The 19,209-nt window shown below is 34.3% G+C and overlaps 2 protein-coding genes across 3 annotated transcripts; one reads left to right on the top strand and one right to left on the bottom strand.

Moving 5' to 3' along the window:
• The first annotated feature begins 76 nt into the window (after window positions 1-76).
• Window positions 77-14,647, top strand: LOC144438440 (TBC1 domain family member 15-like). Of its 2 annotated transcripts, none has more exons than XM_078127464.1 (12): window positions 77-247; window positions 500-647; window positions 3,789-3,864; window positions 4,777-4,928; window positions 5,295-5,407; window positions 5,771-5,874; window positions 6,461-6,528; window positions 7,607-7,753; window positions 8,531-8,621; window positions 9,094-9,242; window positions 9,836-9,977; window positions 10,790-14,647. In XM_078127464.1, the coding sequence occupies exons 1-12, from the start codon at window positions 185-187 to the stop codon at window positions 10,908-10,910; spliced, it is 1,374 nt and encodes a 457-aa protein (XP_077983590.1). In that variant the 5' UTR covers window positions 77-184; the 3' UTR covers window positions 10,911-14,647. The 2 variants fall into 2 exon arrangements, with proteins under 2 accessions (XP_077983590.1, XP_077983589.1); XM_078127463.1 differs by having other exon boundaries at window positions 82-247; window positions 9,833-9,977.
• A 376-nt stretch (window positions 14,648-15,023) lies between these two features.
• On the bottom strand, window positions 15,024-19,176 carry LOC144438441 (cytochrome c oxidase assembly factor 5-like). Its single transcript, XM_078127465.1, has 3 exons — window positions 18,924-19,176; window positions 17,663-17,758; window positions 15,024-16,466 (listed from the first exon to the last, which is right to left on the bottom strand). The coding sequence occupies exons 1-3, from the start codon at window positions 19,029-19,031 to the stop codon at window positions 16,425-16,427; spliced, it is 246 nt and encodes an 81-aa protein (XP_077983591.1). The 5' UTR covers window positions 19,032-19,176; the 3' UTR covers window positions 15,024-16,424.
• Window positions 19,177-19,209: the final 33 nt, after the last annotated feature.

The raw sequence follows: 19,209 nt of genomic DNA on the forward strand, positions 1-19,209 counted from the left end.
TTGTAAATAAATAACATTTTGAGCTATCCAGACATTGAATCTACTATAAATGATTGCATGTTATACTAAAATCATAAAAACAGTTTAAAAATCTGCTTGTTATAGCCAATAGAAACTCAGAACATCATTTCTCCCCACCGTACTAAAGTCAGTGCAACTTCGATAGAAAATTGCCATAAGTATAATGGCGACCGTATCGCAAGTACCTCTGACACGAACATGCAGTTGGGACGACACTTTTGAACAGGTAACTACAAAAATATTATTATTTTTTGAAAATTCTAACAACAAATGTTTGATATGAAATGGTGATGATCACAAAAGTGGTCATATATATAATTCCATTCATGTAATTCCTCGATACGCCAGTGCATTGTAACATACATATTTGACGATGTAATTTGTAAACAACGTCTTCCGCATGTTCCTCATTTTCCTTGACCCGTCCTCGACATTTTTAATCCTAACGTTATTCGTTCTTATTATCGATCAAATACAGGTCGATTACAGTGATCCATGGTCAGTGGAAACAGTTGATGACAATATTGTCAGAAGCGATCCACTCGACAGAGAACAATTCAATAAATTATTTGATACCGATGGGAGACTTGTGGAAGAACATTCATTTCGGGCAGCAGTTTTCAAGGGTAGGTGGAAAGAGAGAAATGTAATTTGTACACATATTATAAGGAAGATGAATATATTTAATCGATTTCACATTCAAATATATTCGTCAATAAATCAATGACATTGAGAAGAAATTACTAATATTATCTCATGACATGTTTGAGTTACCTGATAACGAATATAGGGCAGTCGGCTGTGACAGAAGATTGGCTCTCAGCTTGGGTTGGGAGTATAGGGGGATTGGAGGGACCATAGATCTCTGGAATGGAATGATACCTACTACATCCCTGTTCACCTCATATGCTGTTTATAGGCACAGTTTAGACAGAACAATAGGTAGACCATATTGTTTGTACTGTTTTTGCTTTGCTTTTGGGGAAGCCAGGTAACTATATAAAGATCAGATAAAACTGGCAAAGCTTGTGATAAGATGGAGCATATATTTCATTTGGGAACTGCACTAAAGTGACTTAGGAATTCAGGTAGATTGTACCATCCCCTCCATTGTCTATGATTGTACCTACTTATTGTTGTTATATTATACTAACAAAGAAGTGAAATGTACACTTTTTAGAATTTGTTTATACAATGTGTATTGTTTAAATGTTTGGTGTAACTGTAGTACTACAATGATGCAATACTTTAAAAGTGGCATATAATAACACAAAAAGACTGGATCATTGACACATACAAATTTTACCTACTACTCACCCAATAATACTAACTGTACCACATGCTGCAATGTATTGTTTGGTTATGAAACATTCAGCTAAATCAATGCTATGACAGAACCTCATGAGTGCAAGTGTGGGTACTCAAAGTATTTGCAATGCTCTCTGTGGTAAGTGCAACAGAAAATACTTAGTATTGCAAGCATGTGTGTAAATATCCCCAAGTACCCACACACTGGCATTCACATGGCATGGGGTTCTGTTATGTTTATATCCAAAATAGCAAATTTCCATGAAATTCATGTTGTGCGAACATGTGATTTTGTGTGTATAGGAATGATTGTACGCAATATTGTTATCATTATCAGTATTGCTCTGAAGTGCAAATACCACGAGTATACATGGGCATTGGTACAAGTACTCACTGGTACTGTGGTACATATGTAATGATGTTCAGTAAAACAAAACTGAAACTCGCCATCAAAACTACATAGAATTGAGACAAAACATATGTTATGATATCATATGTACTGCTGCTAACAGACTGTTTGCAATATATGAAAGTTTGTATAGAATATCAAATTAACTATACAACGAAATCCAGAGCTGTGACACATGAGAACCATTGCACTTGTACATTTATTTGCGTATTTGTAAATGTGGACATAGACTACTCTGTGCTGTAGCCTTAAAATGGTCTCATTGTATACACACTGAAACTGTTCTGATGTTCACAGCATGAAATATGTACATGTAGATTACATTTATGTATGCTGTCGCCAGAATGTATGCACCATTGTGTATGTAATGGTACCAGTAACTTTACTGTGTCATTTCAAGTTCAGTAAGTCAGAATGTAATGAAAATAAGTCATTTATATTATTACAAGCATGTATTAAATGTAGTATTTCACTTTTATCATGCATGTGCGCGCACACACACACACACACACACACACACACACACACACACACACACACACACACACACACACACACACACAGGGTATAGATTGACATTTATGATGTAGTACAAGAATAACCTTATAACCTACAACCCATGTGCATCATATGATCCTACCATTATAGTATGGAATTAAATAAACTAACTAATAATTTACAAAAGACAAATATAGAATTTTTTATGCACCTTGTATTCATCCAGTAGTCAGCTGTGTGAGATTAATGTGTTACCTAACAACAGAAATATTAATGAGACCATTGGTTAAATTGATTATGACACTTCTGCATATTGATTGCAATTGTCATTCTAAAATTGCATTCATTGTCACATAATGTATATTTAATTCAATGTATGATATCAATAATTAAAAATTTATGATCAGTTTTGTTATGTGCAACAATAGAATGCTCATTCATTTAGACTTAAAAAAAGCGTGATTTTTTGCCTTCTGAGACTGGTCTCAAATGGCTATTTTTTGCAGACTGAGACTCTCAGTTCATGGTCTCAGTTTAATGTTGTAGGTACCCTTACATACCACAAAGAATTGTCAGCTGTATAGCAGATTATTACAGGAGCTCCCACAGTGAAATCTTTTAGTGTAGATTTTCTCATGTCTCCAGGCTTTTTTTATTCTTTATTTATATAAAATATATTTTTGGTTAAAAATATGAGTGTTTGTGTATGTGATACAATGACCTGAGTGAGTGATTGCAAAACAGTTTTTTAGATGCATAGAGCCCTTGGGAGACTATTTGTAACTGGGTTTTTTTTTTTTTAAGTTGGACATTTTCCATTTACAACACTAAAAATGAATAAAAAACTCAAAATAATTGAAATATGAGTTGACACTTACAAAAATAAAATCTCACAAGGGACTGATGCCAGTGTGTCTTCCCTTGATGTGTGAACAGTGCATTGTAACACATTGTGATTGGTTACATAATTAATTTTATACCGGGTAAAATACATTTGTAAATGGTAAAAACACTTATAATATAATAGGGTGCTAACATTGTGGTCAAGTATGGCATTTCAGGAAATATTCAGTTTTTTAGCACAACTGAACTGAGTTAAAGTGTCTGTCTGTCTGTCTGTCTGTCTGTCTGTCTGTCTGTCTGTCTGTCTGTCTGTCTGTCTGTCTGTCTGTCTGTCTGTCTGTCTTTCTGTTTGTATTTCTGTCTGTCCGACTGATATCCCAAGCCCTTCTCTTCATGCGACTGGTCGATCAATGTAACACATTATAATTGGTGCAGTTACTTAATAAATTTGTAAATGCTAAAAGCACATAGGGTGCTAATGCCATGATCAAGTATCATATTTCAGGAAATATTCAGGGTTTTTTTTGCATTTAGCTCTTTTTTCTAAAAGAAAGTGTCAAATAAGGACTTGTATTATAGAAATATTGAAATTTAGCTCCAAAACATCCAACATGTATGACAAGTTCAATGGACAATATGTATGCAGCAGGGTATGTAATAAAATTCATGTCACAATAGTGTAATCTTTTTCTCTCCCTTATTTCAACAGGTGGTATATCACCGGAAGTACGTAGAGATGCATGGAAATTCCTTTTTGGACTTTATCCATTTTCATCCACAGCCAGGTAAGAAATACTTCCTTGTTAACAACTCACTGATAAATCTGTCTTTCTATTGTAAATATATACTGAATGACTTAATGGTAAACTTTCTCTCTTTGTTATTACTTTCTTATTTTATTCTGATCGCTTCAGAAATATTTGATAATCCTAGTAACCAATGTACCATTGAAATGTTATCATGTATTAATATTGTATGAAACCACGAATGAAAAGTGAATAATCGCAACAAAAAGTCAACTCAAAAAGTTTCCTGAAATATTGGCGAGCTTTCACACTGTTTACAGAGAGCATCCTCAGGTCAGTAAGATAATATGACATGAGCTGTAATGGTGTGAGTATCATAAAGTACAACATACAGTCATTTGTAGGTTATATGCTATCTCTGGTGTTGAATCTCAAAATCTCTCTTCACCCAATCTAGCTCAATACGAAATTGTGAACTAAAAGTTACTCATGCAAATGAGTAAACTCCCACTTGTTAGAATAATGTAAACAGTGTATATGTAGCATTCTGATATGACCATATATGGACATTATGTTACTGACAACCAATAAACACTAACTTATTAGGCATAATTCTGTTATTGATTAACAAAGAGATGATGCTAATGACTGTGGGTAGCTTCATCTGATTTTGATATTTCATCTCAGGACCTCATTGAGCAAGACTTGAGAAGAGATTCAAAGCCTTGGATAGCCTCTAGACTACAGTCATTGGTGCTGCTTCGTCAATCTCAACCACATTAGAGACACCATCCACAAACTACTATTTCTCATAGACCACTTGTTTTACGATAGAGAGTGGGATTCTTCACTGTCTATGGTTTTACTGATACTATTTCATGTGTTTTCTGCTTGTTTACAATGTAATATTTTTCTGTTCAAGTACAAACATATTTTTTTTGTTCTTTACAGTGAAAGGGAAATTCTTGCCTTAGAATACCATTGCCGATACCAAGCATTGAAGACAAGATGGAAAGGTTTACTAGCACAGGTGAAACCACCAGCTGATGACGATGAAAATCCCTTAAAACCAAGCTATCTAGAAGGAATTGGAGATGATGGAGGTAAATAATGATTGTACATTCACTTATAAACACATTAGCACAACAATACTTATACTATTTTAGGTTTGAAAAGTAAACAAGTCCATTTGTCTTTGGCAAAATTACTTTATTTCCTATATTTTGGCCATACACATAGATGCCCTTCTTCAGGGAATAGAACTAGCAGTGAAAGAATGCTTGTGCCTTGGCTTATCATGCTAGGCATTATTTATATTTCGCTACATTGCATATTCTGTAAATATTGAAATGTCTCTGTTTTCTTCATATTTATTGTCTTAGAAAAACCACAAAAAAGGACATAAATAAATAAACACCAAATAAACACAAACAATATAAAGATTGACACCTGATGTGATTTACTTACAGGAGGTGAAGGTGAGAATGAGGAAGATTCCATCCATAATATCACAGTCAGTGGTGATGATAGACTCAGTGAAAGAGTGAAACAACAAAAACAGTTTGCAGACATACAAGCACAGGTCAGTATGAAAGACCGTCAAGAGTTATTGCATGATAATCTTTCCTTTGCTTGTTTTGAGTTTGGTTTCATTCAGACAAGTCAGTGTACTGAAGTAGTTTCTTGAAATGATTTGAGATCTTTAAGAATTTGACCTTCAAGTGTTGCAAGATATTGGCTGTCTAACTTTCAGGTAGTTTCCTTATTTGGAATTTTTCACTTGCTTGTACTAGCACCATCCTTTGCCAATACAGAGTAACTAGAGATGACATTGTCAGAATTTATCAGTCCAACATCGTAATGATATAGTACTGCTTGGTAAACCAGTCTCTCTGACTCTCAGTCAGTAACTCATGAATCTCTCTTCCTATCTGTTCAATGACAGGTATATGCTGGACGTCAAACTCATGACATAAATCTACTTCTCAGAGCAATAAGGGTTATAGACAAAGATGTACCCAGGACAGATAGAGATCATGAATATTTTGTGTAAGTATATAGTGTAGATCTCATTAAATTACATGGACAATGTTGTACAAGTACATGCTATGATGTCATAGATGATAGCATGCAAGCATATGCTAGGTGATGTCATATGCTTGCAAATATTTACATTTTTCAAGTACATGGATACTGACATAAGTAATATGCCAGTACATAGTTCATGTCAAGTCATACACTTTTCCTTGTCCATGCATACATGTGTAATGTTGGACAGGTACATAGGTGAGATCATACAATTACATAGGTGATGTGTTACAACTAACATGGATGATATCATAGGTGATGTCATACAACTACGTAATGTTTTACAACTATGTAGATAATGTTGTACAACATGGATGATGTCATAGGTGATGTCATACAAGTACATAGGTGATGTCATACAAGTACATACTGTAGCTGATACTGTATATCATGTTATTATTAAAAGAACATAGATACAGGAGGAATTGTGTATTCCATTTTTTTAACCCAAAATCATCCAAGTTGTAGAGACTATTACTTCCACACCATTAGTTTGGATTAGTGTATTGACCTGTTTAATAAACTACATTCCCCTTTATTTCTTTAGAGGAGACAAGAATCCAAAATTACAAGTACTCAGAGATATACTTGTAACCTTTTCTGCATTTCATCCAGGTAAGTCATCGTAGTTAATACTGATATTAGTCTAGATGCTATCCATGGCATCAAGTCTCAAGATCTCTCTTCATGTCTAGCTGAATGAGGTACTGATAATCAATCACAGAATTCTGCCCAATGATAAGTTAGTATTTATTGTGGGTAGTTACACTAATGTCCTAATATGGTACATTTGTCAGCTCAAGATGCTACTTATACACTGTTTACATCATTCTAACAGTTGAAGGTTTACTCATTTACATAATGTCCATATATGGTATATTTGTCAGCTCATGATGCTACTTATACACTGTTTACATCATTCTAACAGTTGGGGGTTTACTCATTTACATAATGTCCATATATGGTATATTTGTCAGCTCAGGATGCTACTTATACACTGTTTACATCATTCTAACAGTTGGGGGTTTACTCATTTGCATGAACAACTTTTGGTTCATAATTTCTCATTGAGCTAGACGGGGTGAAGAGATGAATTGATATCATGGATAGCATCTAGACTATGCTGATATAGAAGTGATTTTAAGCATACATGTGTCGTGAACTTTTATCTCATATCCATCTAACCTTTGTAAACGTCCCTGCTGATACATGGGTATAGTATAATGTCATGAGCCAGCATTAATTTATATAAGAAGCTTTTTTAACTGTTTCATCAGCAATTTACCTCACCCATCCCAACCCACGTCACTCCGTACTGCCACCTCACCCCACCCCACCCCACCCCATGTCAAACAAATCAACATACCCTAAGAAATCGCTAGGTAAATGAAGAAAAATCTAATCCAAGACTATTTGCTGCATTTCTTAATGCTTCGTGGACCAAGAAAATCATTTTCACAAATCCTGCCCTTCCGATCTCTCTAAAGTCAAGCTATGAAAATGAGCAAATCTGGCTCATAACTTCCAAAGAGATGTGCTGTATAAATGTGTGAGACTTCCTGGCAAGTAAACAAAGTTTGGTGCTTCACACCTACTGAAACAATTGCCTGGGGATTTCTTGGGCACTCAAGAAATTTGTGTTGATAATTTTTTTTTTAAAATAATCACAGAATCTCTTTCTTATTTTTAACAGATGTTGGATATGCTCAGGGAATGAATGATATACTAAGTAGGTTTCTGGTTGTTCTGGACTCAGAAATGGAGGCTTATTGGTGTTTTGTTAAATACATGGATGATGTGTATTCAGACTTCCTGGAGTCAGGAATGCTTAGGAAAATAAGTAAGTCTATGAAAATGAAGTGTTGAATAAATAAGTGAGTCTGTGAAAATGAAGTTTAGAAGATATTAGTGAGTCTATGAAACTAAAGTTTTAGAAAAAATAAGTGACAGTTTTTGAAAATGAAGTTTAGAAAAAATTAGTAATAGATAGTGAAGTTAAGAAGAAGAAATATGTAAAGGGAACGTGCAGAATTTATGGAGGGGGTAGGCTGAGGAGAAAATTGTTTTGGTCAAAAAACTTTTCATTTCTCCCTTGTGCTCTCCAAAAAAAATCATGCTCTACCCCTCCCAGAAATGAACCCAAAAGTTTTCTGTTCTTTCCCTAAGCTTATGAGAGTGAGATATAGAAGATTAATGCATAAGTTGTCAAAAATGAAGTTTATGAAAATTAGTTAATCTTTGGAAGTGAAATTTTAGAGAGTGATGTGTAGTGAAATTGAGTACCACACAGTAATGATAGAAATGAAAATACCTAGTACATATACTGTGCATTTTTTCTTTAAATTGCTTCTAATCTTTTTGGTCACCTGAATAATGAAATGAAACATCAAGAATTTGGACAAATGATGTCTAACATCACAAGTCACTGATATTCAATCAATCAGTTAATCAATCAAAAGAGTTTGCATAGTGTCAAAATCCGATATGATGTAATGTTCTCTGGCGTTGAACAGAAACAATAGTAGATCATTGTAAAGAGTTTGAAAGCTCTTGCAAACAGATGTGTCTTGACATTCAGACATTTGACATTCTGTCTTGTTTTTTCTTTTCTCTTCAGAACTTTTACAAGATCTTTTACAAGAGTTAGACAGTGTATTGTACAAACACTTAGAAGGCTGTCATGTGTCTGATCTCCTGTTTGCACACAGGTGAGTAGGTGTCAGTAGATAGCAAATCACAACTACACTTGATTTTATTCAATTTATTCAGTTTATCAAATAAGGATATGACAGAACCCCATGACATGCGAGTATAAGTTTCGCGTATTCAGGGTATGAGACAATGCATGTCCATGGCAAGACCCTACACTGAACAATGTATGGGGAACAAGTTTCAGCTCAGTGTTTCTGATAATTGTGCATAATGTAAGTGATGAGATGACTCTCCAAAATCAAAAGTAAACAAAAATAGCCTTTATTTCCAGAAGTGATGTTCCCCCTAGACTAATATACGTCATGTCGCTCGGCCCTCACTGACCTGCCCTGAAAGGGTTGACCGACGTGTGAGGGCGCTCCATCACAGCATACCTTACAGACTACATTCCCTTATAATTACTGTAATAATAGCATTCCAATGATACACTACAGTAACCATGATACATAACTCTGACTTTACTTACAGGTGGTTGATGTTATCATTCAAACGAGAGTTTCCGTTTGATGATGCATTGTTAGTTTTTGAAGTCATCAATTCACACTATATGGAGCTGCACTCAGTACTTGCAGAGAGAGAAAGGGATTTAGAGCGAGCTCGAGATTTTCAAAGAGCAGGTGAGTTTATGTTTCAAACTTCTGTCTTTGAAATGCAAGACGTCTGCATGGTTCTAAAACCTGTTCATATATCATAACCAAGTAATATGACAGAGCATGACATACCAAATGAAAATTTTTACTCACAGAGTCAAAAAATTCCTTAGAAGTGAATCTGAAATGTTTAACTAAATAAAGGTTATTTTCGTCATGGGTGTACTGCAATGGGTTGGTGATGCTGACAAGTCAGCAAAAATTTTGGATTCGTTGCCAAGAAATTACTTGACTCGGATGGAGTTAGTAGAAATTTCCGTTTCATATGAATAACATGGTGTCCATGAACATTCATTCTCATAGTATATGATGTGTTAGTGCCAGCGTGAGTTACTGATTTGCACAAGTACTTGCGATCTTTTCTTTGGCAGTACTTTATGCTCACGAAAGTATATGATGAATATATAAACATTTTACAGTGTGCTTCAATGTTGAACACAAACATACATTATGTAAATAACTATGCTGTTGATGGACACATTGAAGTCTGTTCATAATGTTACACTTTGCATCTGTGACAGTATTATTAAACATTGTTGTTATTTGTTTCTCTTCAGAAGGTGGCAAAATAAGGGTTAATGAAGTCAGGACCAACATGGATTTCACCTTTGATCTGTTTATATGTATAGCATTCTTAATTAATATGAGACAAGTCATTCTACACTGTGAAGACACGGCAGAAGTTTTCCTCACTGTCAACGGGTAAGTTCTCTATTTATGATTTGAATTACGGGTGTGTAAAAGAAAGTAATGTGTCAGTGGTAAGAACATTGTGCTTTTGAGAAAATGCTGTACCAAAATTGGAATTATCTATGGATTGCAATAATCCAGAATGGCAAGAGAGTAAAAAATTTGAGTAAAGCTATGTGTCAGGTAGCCTCCATAGTAATAATAATAATAATGCAAATTTATAATGCACCTTTTCTCCTGAGAGCTCAAGGCGCTCACAGTTATTACCCCTGGTACGGATCAATGGCCCTTTATACTTCCTCAACTCCCTGGGGAGCATATAATCCATACTATGGCTGGATAGTTGACTGACATGCATTCTCTCCACACAGCCTGTGAACTTGTGTATTGAAAACTCAGTAATTTTTTTATGGATACTATGTGTCAAAGCTGATTGGTTCAATAAGTCACATGATGACTATATTACCAGTATGTTGACTATGTCAGATTACTGGGATGTACTCTAGTTGGTTGTATGCAGCAAAGTGATGATTGTACAATTACCCTCGAATATCAGTACATGATTTTATGGTGACTTGTCCTCACAGTTAGATAGTGAGACATAGCCAAAGATACTAGGTTTTCAATATTGTGTTCATAGGCTGTGTGAAGAAAACACTTACCAGGTCAACCATCCAGCCTGTTAAAGAGGCTATGTATCAAGGTGATTGCCATTCTGCTTTTACGATGTCATGGCAAGTGTACTGTAAAAATGTGATTAGTGATGAAATGTCTAGTAAAAATAGATTGCAATAATAGTGAATGTTATCGAATTCTACTCACAGGGCATTCTGTAGTTCATCGTTGGATGAAGTGTTATGCCGAGCAGAAAGTGTGTTTTTGACATACTGTCGGAAATCAGCATTAGACAGTTTCCAACTCATAGACTACCCAGCTCCATCATGATGGCAGTGAGGTTATGTAAACAAAACTGAAATAGAGTTGTGATATATATTTATATCTAACTAACAGTTTTACACAGAGTTATAATCCATGTACTTGGATGATGTCAGTCTAAGGTGACATATCACCATTCAGAGTTTCACAGATCTTGTAACATTTGGTATTTTGTACATGAATTAATCTGTTTATTTCAGAACAATAAGGCCACAGGCCCAAAGAGCAAACAATGTTACTAACGTTTCAGTTCATAAAGGGAGATTCCTCTGTAATTTTCATTGCAAAATAAACAAATGAAGCTAAATTATTTAAATAGGTTACATTATCAGAATTCAAAAGTGAAATGAACTTATCATAGGAAGGGTTTGAACAAAACCACCTTGGAAACAATTCATTTCAAAGGTCATTGAGGGCATCTTTAGTGAAGCATTATCACATTTACCAGTATATCTCATATTTTCCTTGTCCCAGTAAAAGTTTTTACTCGCACAACTTTTGTGGACTTTTGTAAGTATTTTGTATATAATGACTATGTAAGATTTCTTGAGTATAGAAATACTTTCACCATCAATGTGTTGTAGTGAGGTAGATCTGAATGTATGATATACAGTTTGATGATTTCATGGTCAAATACATGTACAGCTGTTTGATAAGATTCATTGCCAAGTAATTGTAATGTTTAATACGTCAAGTGAATTTCAACTTTATCACACTCAGATAAGCACTTCAAACTTGACTTTCTTGTTCTTATTAACATTGTAATTCAATGCTGCAAGGATAGTGTATATCAATATATATATATATCTCAGAGATAAACAGGAATACATAGTGATAGAGTACATTAGTGTGAGAATAATACAGAAAAATCAGAAAAGACCAAAATGAAATCAGTGATATAGGGATTAGTTGATAAATAGCATGTCTTATTTGCTTATTCAGCAATAATTTATCAATGTTACTCAATTTATTCAGGATTGATGGTATTTACTCTGATGAGAGATTATTACACTGACCTGACGTCACAGTTTATACAACACACAAGTAAAGTTGACTGCATTCAAAAGAAAATGGGGTTGATAACCTGATCATTCTCTGTCATGACAACATGTTTATGTCATTGGGTCGGCAGTACTCAAAGTATGATTAGAAACATTGAAAATCACTATTATTTTGACCAATTTTTCATAACATAATCTTGCCCAGGTATGATTATATTATTCGCCGATATTTTTCTTCATTCAGCTGGAAAATACTCATGACCTAAAGGTTATGACACTACTAGTATTTTCCGTGGTTGAACCCCCCAAAAATATTGGACATTAATATCTAAATATGTGAATCATACTCAGCATTACACATAGCTCCATGGAAAGTCTGTGATACCTCGTATGTTGTATTTTAATTGCAGTGCCTCTCCACAGTGTATTGTTAGTAAGTACAGAGAAATGTTCAATCTGTATTGGTAATTCTGAAAGCTTATTTTCATTGAAAGTGATCAAATATTTTACATACAGTATACTCCACTACAAGTGTGAAGTTTTGTTTTGAATACATCGACACATAGTCAAAGATGTTCCATTAGGACTGAACAATTGAAAGATATATTTTGCAGTTTTGAAGACACTCACCTGTAACCTCAAATTACTTTAAAAAGAAATTTCGTCGGGGAATGACTTGTGTAAAGTAACATTAGGGTGTCTGAAAGAGTTGTTATAAAGATGGCAAAATCATTCATTTTTTCCAAAGTATATTTTGGTAGCCTGTACATTTGAATGATATGCATTAATTAGGCCGAATAAAAAAAATGTGTTTCCAATAACCTGCCCAACACTAGTTAAGCTACCAATCCTAAATATTTTTTACATTCAAAAATGTAAAAGTGGTGAGAATTTACTTCTATTTCCATGTAATTTTTTTTGCCGAAGTTTCAAAATTTTATTATCCTATTCCAGAGAAACCTCGTCTTTTAAGATTAAGTTGAACAGCACAGTCTGCATATTGTGTTTGTGTACATAATATATAATTGTCTTCATTTTAATACTTCTTTTACACCTCATCAAACCGTCATAGAAGTGTTGCGACCAACTAGTATCTTGCCTTAGCATTGAAGCAATTTCTTAGAAAAAATAGAAGAAATAGAATGAACCTACCTATCGTGTTTTCTGAAGATATGTTATCAGAAACAAACATCTCGTTTATTTTTGCCTTGATATGTTCATTGAATTCAGCATTAGTCATTTTGTGATATCAATTCTATGTCATTATTCAGAACATTTAATTTTTGTTTGAATTTTGAAGATAAAGCAACTACTTAATTAGAAATTGCTGTTTATGATATGAATCTATCACCAGTAAATGAGCACAAAAACAACTGTGTGAATCTTTGACTAGTTTCGCACCTCAGATAGCCTAGGAGTTGAATTTGAATTTGTTTGTGAATTTACTGGTACGAGTGACTCTGCAATATCATTATATGAGCTACAACTATATATGCTGCTATTTAAAAATTCTATAATCCAAATACTGCTCTGAATGTGCTCAAATGCAAAAATATTTGAATAAATTAGCATAAATTATCATACTTCTTGAGTACTACAAGCTTGCATAATGACTTCATTTGAATAATCTGATGTACTATATCTACATTTCATTTCGACCAATCAACATCTCCATAGGATTTCCCTATAATGGGTATTTTGAAGCTATACAAGCTTTGATGATAGAACAGTGTTGCTGAGTGCACCACTAAAGGCCATGGTTCTCTTATCAACAGAGCCAAGCAGGATTTCATAGGATTGTTTTTTTTTATCAGGACCAACTTCTTCTATAGGTCTGCCAGTAAACTGTTTCAACACCTACATTCTAATCCTAATCTGAACTGTGCCAAAAAAACAAGTCAGAGCTCACCAATAGTCTTCTTGGTCAGTATGTCTTCATATGTTTCCTCAAATATTTCATGAGACTTTGCTAGCAGTGTAGAGTTGGTATAATGTTAGACCAACACGTAGACTGCAAAGTACACCATATCATTCAGCTCTGTTTAATATCCATCTTCTCTTTACTTGTGGGTGCTGGCTAATAGACATGGCACAACATGTCGTATCTTACAGACTAAACCGACATGTAACAAAAGTAAAAAAAGTCAGCAAACTTTCAAAATTTTGCCAGTTTTAATTTTTGAATATAGTTGTTTCTCTAGAGTTTTTAAAATAGTATAAACAGAGACTTCTAAGATACTTTATTTTAACAATATCAACAAAGTTATTATGTACATTTGGAGATTTAGGCAACATAGATATGTTTGAGTTCTATGTTCAGTTTTCTGTAGTAGTTATGATGATTTTATTTCAGAAACTAGTGAATATTTTGGTTGTGAAACTTTTGTGAAAAGTTATAGATTTGTTTCCAAAGCACATTCTTGTTTTACATTTTTGTTTAAATGTTATTAATTTATATGGTGATGTGTTGTTTTCTGTCAGAAATATTCATGAATGAGAGCTTGTATGTCTGTATGCTATTTATGTGTGCCTATGTATTGGCCTATATATACAGCTGGTATTTCACTCTAGATTGATTTCAGGGTACTATGGGCAGACTCCTGCGGTGGTTAATTTCCATGTATGTGTGTGTGTGTGTACATATGTATGCATGCATGTAAACAGGATGTATGTATGTATACGTATGTGTGCATGTATCTATACACATACATGTTTGCATGCATGTATGTATGTCTGTTTGTATGTATGTATGTATGTATGTTTGTTTGTTTGTATGCATGCATGCAGGTACATGTATACATACATATGCACATTAGTCCAGGTTATGTGTGCATGAATGTTAACTCAAATTTCTGTTCACATTATTTTATCTTTTTATGTAAACTGTATAAACACTCATGAAAAGATTTGTTTGTAATTATTATTTATGTAATTATCACAAAAAGTGGCTAAATTACAAAATGTTATTTGTCCTTGCCTTTAATACCTGATTATCTCAAAACATAATTCATTTCATAATATATAAGACAAGCTGTAGCTATGCCTAGCTATAGCAAGTATAAGCACGTTTTTCCTTTGTGAGAAAAAAGTATTTGACAATGTTTTATTTCATAGAGGTCTTTGTAAGTTTATCCATATTTTTTTCTGGTTTATGGTATTACACATACAAAGCGATATATCAATAGTTATGTTAGTTTTCTCACTTGTGGTTTGATTTTTTTTGGCGACGTTCCTGATTGATGTTGTGATGTTTGTATGATAGATTTTGGAAAGAGAATCTTTCCATCGTCTATGGTTTCAGTATACTATTGCATAGCTCTTTTACAATGTGCAATAACTTTATTCAGGAAATCCACACTGCTGTAAAGAATTGCGAGACACCAATAATAAAGCAAATGATTTGTATTTCAATGTGCTACAAATAAAAGTTTTGTATTTTCAAATTCCGAGTGCCTTTTTTCTTTATTAGTTACTTTCGCGACAGTCTTCAGATATATTGTTAATTGGTGGGGGTTTCCTCATTTGGACCACTTGCCAAGTGGGTTTCATTGACTACACACATCTGGAGTAATCAAGGTATTGTGACTATAATATCTATCTCTCAGTCATCTGCCTTGAAGGAAAGTCATTGAAATTTAAATATCTTAAATCATCCTCAAATGGTTATGACATATTATTATTCAGCAGCAAATTGACCAATCACAGAGTTCCTTTTATACTTTCAATGTTGATTGCTTTTCTCACATGGCTGCCCCATGACAAATTTAACTTTGAAGTTGTTGAAAGGTGCTTCAACATAATGATGTTGGCATACCTTCAGAGCAAAGCATTCCAAATATTCTTAGTGGGAAGTTCATGTTTTTGATAAGCCCTATGTGTTGTGGAAAGTCAACTTGTTACAATACACAACAACACATCCATTGAGTTGTTGATGGCAGCCAATTAGGTTAGCCGTTTGAGGGCGATCTAACTTACATGAGTTTCAATGAGATTCCTTCAAGGCTGTTGACAGAGAGATAGATATTGTGGTCCAATGTCTTGTTTATTCAAGGTTGTTAGCACTTCTGTTAACCATAACTTTGTAACAAGTGATAGGAGTGTACACAACAATGAATCTATGTGTTGTCTATTCCCCTAAAACATACTTTTGTGACAGCTATGAAAATCTGACCCAAATCAACAAAAAACATACACTCCCATTTGTGACTGGATTGAAAGCTTTAATGTCTACTACAGGAAAATAATGGAAGAAAGTAAAACTATGTACAAAGATGAATCGATCAATTTGCTGGTGATGGTAAAACTACAGCTTGGCATCCATGCTGTTCTTGGACAGGTACAAATTTGTCCAGAATTGGGTATAGGTTCCTGGCTAAGTGTTTCCTTGTGGTATGTGTACAGGTACTTGGTAGTTTGTATATCGCAATGGCTGTTACACATCAAAAGATCCTTATTTCCATTGGTGATATGTAAAAGTTGCTTGGTTTGCAATGAACTGTCCTGTATTTATCATACACAGAGGTCAATATCCTTTACGACCTCTGAACCTTTGTCTGTTGTCAAGCTGGGGGGAAAAAAGTAAATAGAATATCTCAATTATTCACAAGGTGAGAGTAAAGAAGAAGTATGTGCTACAGGTACAAACAATACATTGTATTCAAGCATATTATCACAGTGGCCTAACAAACTCTACTTGTATCTGTGACCTTGACTGACTACTATGCATTTGTGGTACAGTCAGAGAGAAGGTCAAATCTACTGTTATACCTATTGAAGCAATTGTGTTAGATTTATTCAAGGTTAGAGCCATGGTGCTGCGCATATAGGGTATGTATATTGTGGTACAGTCACAGAGGTCAAGTCTATTCTTGTGACTATTGAAGCAACTGTATTATTATTAGATTCATTCTAGGGTAGAGTCATGATGCATATTGGGTATTTTTTACTTTACTATTACTTGTTGAAACCATTGTATGTCATCCTTGAGTTTCTATGAAAATTATATCAGCATTCTCCCCCATTAAAGAGAAAGCACAGTGATAATACTGCCCTTGCCACCCAGGCCACCATACTTGGCAGGTTTGTGCTGTGCTTCAAAAGTGTTCTACCATCCTTGAGCTTTTAATAATTTTTAACTGCTCTCACACGAAAAATAGCTAATCCCAATGTTCATGAGTATGAGTGACTGAGTATGTTTTAATGTTTAATACACCATCACATACATATTATAATATTCTGATCATAATGCAAACCATTATGCAAATTATACTATGTTAATTTATACATAGATTATTATGCAAATTATACCATGCTAATTTATATATAAAGTATTATGCAAATTATACCACGTTAATTTATACATAAACCATTATGCAAATTATACCATGTTAATTTACACATAAACCATTATGCAAATTATACCATTAATTTATACATAATAAGAGTATAATTATGTAAATTAGCTGCCATCCTTGCAATCTTCACAGAGGAGAACACTGTATATCACAAGACTACAGTATTGCATACAATTACATATATTATGTAAACTGCTGTTCAAACTTATTCTGTTGGTCAAGAAATTTAATGAACAGAGGTAAAAAATTCTCTCACAATATACAACGTATACAGTATCAAACGCAATGTAGGCTGTATTGACTGTTGACTATTTACATTATTTATATGTTTATAATTATAAGTAAAAACCGAGATTACTAGATTACTTCATTTAATCAGTTTTGCTAAATGAAACTGGCTACTCACCAAAGATCTCTTGCATTCAAAGAAGGCAAAATGTAAAGCTTTACACTCCTGGTCAATTTCACCTAGACGTAGACATTCTTTTGGAGTTTTACCATCCTGTAAATAAAGAATAATGGTTGTAGTACCTCAACTCAAGCTTCATTGTCTAGAAGTGGAACTGTGTCTGGTTTGAAAAAAAAAAAAACCTTTCGGGGCAAGCCCCAAAGCAGAAGTAGAACTGTGTCTGGTTTGAAAAAACCTTCTGGGGCAAGCCCCAAAGCAGAACGCTTGACTATCATTTTGTGATATGGTCTATACAGTATAACATAATGTGTTAGAATCAGAGCTACAGATAAACTATTAATATCAATATTAATATTAATATATGAATGGTTCGGCATGATATGTCTATTTTATTATTGATAAATGAGCATGTTGATCAAAATTTATAGATTGCAGCAGGTAACTAGTACATGTACATGTACATGTAAGCATTGTAGCTCTTTTTGTTATGAACACATTCTTTACAGTCATTACATGTATTTCATTTACTAGTACATATAAAGAATTGTTACCAGGGATGAACAAATCATTTTGTGAACTGGTGGTCCCTGGACCAGTGCCTTAAAAAATCCAGTGGTCCTGCTGAAAGAATTAATGGTACAAGGTAAAACTTGTGCAGGTCCGTCCAAAAAAATCGCTAGTCCTGGACCCAGGACCAGTGGATTTGTTCACCCCTGATTGTTACCATTCACCATTCTCTCTTTCATTTTGCCTTTTTGTGAATGTCTGCTTTGTTCTTGTGTTTTCCCTTTACACATGTCACTGTGGTTCTCTAGATACTGGAGGACTTTCAATTAACTGAACTGAAAGGCAACGATCTTACCATTGCTTTAATTAAGTAAGCACAGAATCTTGCAAACAACTGCCCTCCCCCCCCCCCAATTGTGACTATCTTGGTTTATTTTCTAAATAGTCTTGGGATTCAGGGGGCATTTCAGTGAGTGATACAGGTAACATAAACCATGGATGTATTAGCACTAAATTATACCATGGAGGTATAAAAATACATCCATGTATAAACAGATGTACATTTGATATTGATATAGTTATTAATTATCGTTTACTATCCGTCTACCCCACTGCCAGTGTCGGTATAGTCTAGTTCCAGACAGGGCCAGTATTACGCATTAAATACTTCATCTTTGGGATTAAGATGAAGTATTTAATACGTGTTACTGTCCTTGTCTGGAACTAGACTAGTGTCGGTACAGAGCCTGACCTTTCTAACACAATCACTGGCAAGCAGACAGTTCTTGAGATCTTCTCGAACTCCGGCACACGGTGTTTTATCTTCCAATTCTGGTCTATCGTCCCAATATTTCGGCATTTTGAAAATGACGGCGATTCCACCGAATCAAAATATCAAAATCAAAAGCTAGTGTCCTGATACTTTTCTCAAATTTCCCCTAATTTACAGTTGGCGTTTTTCAGTGAAGGAGAGAAAAAAAATAATTTCACTAGGGCGCAGCCATTTTGAATGACGAATACTGGGTAATGCGTCAAAC

This window comes from Glandiceps talaboti, chromosome 8 (assembly GCF_964340395.1).
Source record: "Glandiceps talaboti chromosome 8, keGlaTala1.1, whole genome shotgun sequence".
Lineage (NCBI taxonomy): Eukaryota > Metazoa > Hemichordata > Enteropneusta > Spengelidae > Glandiceps > Glandiceps talaboti.

Excerpts from the sequence above, each read along its gene's own strand:
- LOC144438441 (XM_078127465.1), bottom strand. The coding sequence starts at position 19,031 with ATGCCGAAATATTGGGACGATAGACCAGAATTGGAAGATAAAACACCG. Across the intron at positions 17,759-18,923 it reads CCAGTGATTGTGTTAGAAAG|GATGGTAAAACTCCAAAAGA; the intron begins GTCAGGCTCTGT and ends CTTTATTTACAG. Across the intron at positions 16,467-17,662 it reads TTGAATGCAAGAGATCTTTG|CTTGACAACAGACAAAGGTT; the intron begins GTGAGTAGCCAG and ends TTTTCCCCCCAG.
- LOC144438440 (XM_078127463.1), top strand. The coding sequence starts at position 185 with ATGGCGACCGTATCGCAAGTACCTCTGACACGAACATGCAGTTGGGAC. Across the intron at positions 5,875-6,460 it reads AGAGATCATGAATATTTTGT|AGGAGACAAGAATCCAAAAT; the intron begins GTAAGTATATAG and ends TTATTTCTTTAG. Across the intron at positions 6,529-7,606 it reads CTTTTCTGCATTTCATCCAG|ATGTTGGATATGCTCAGGGA; the intron begins GTAAGTCATCGT and ends TATTTTTAACAG.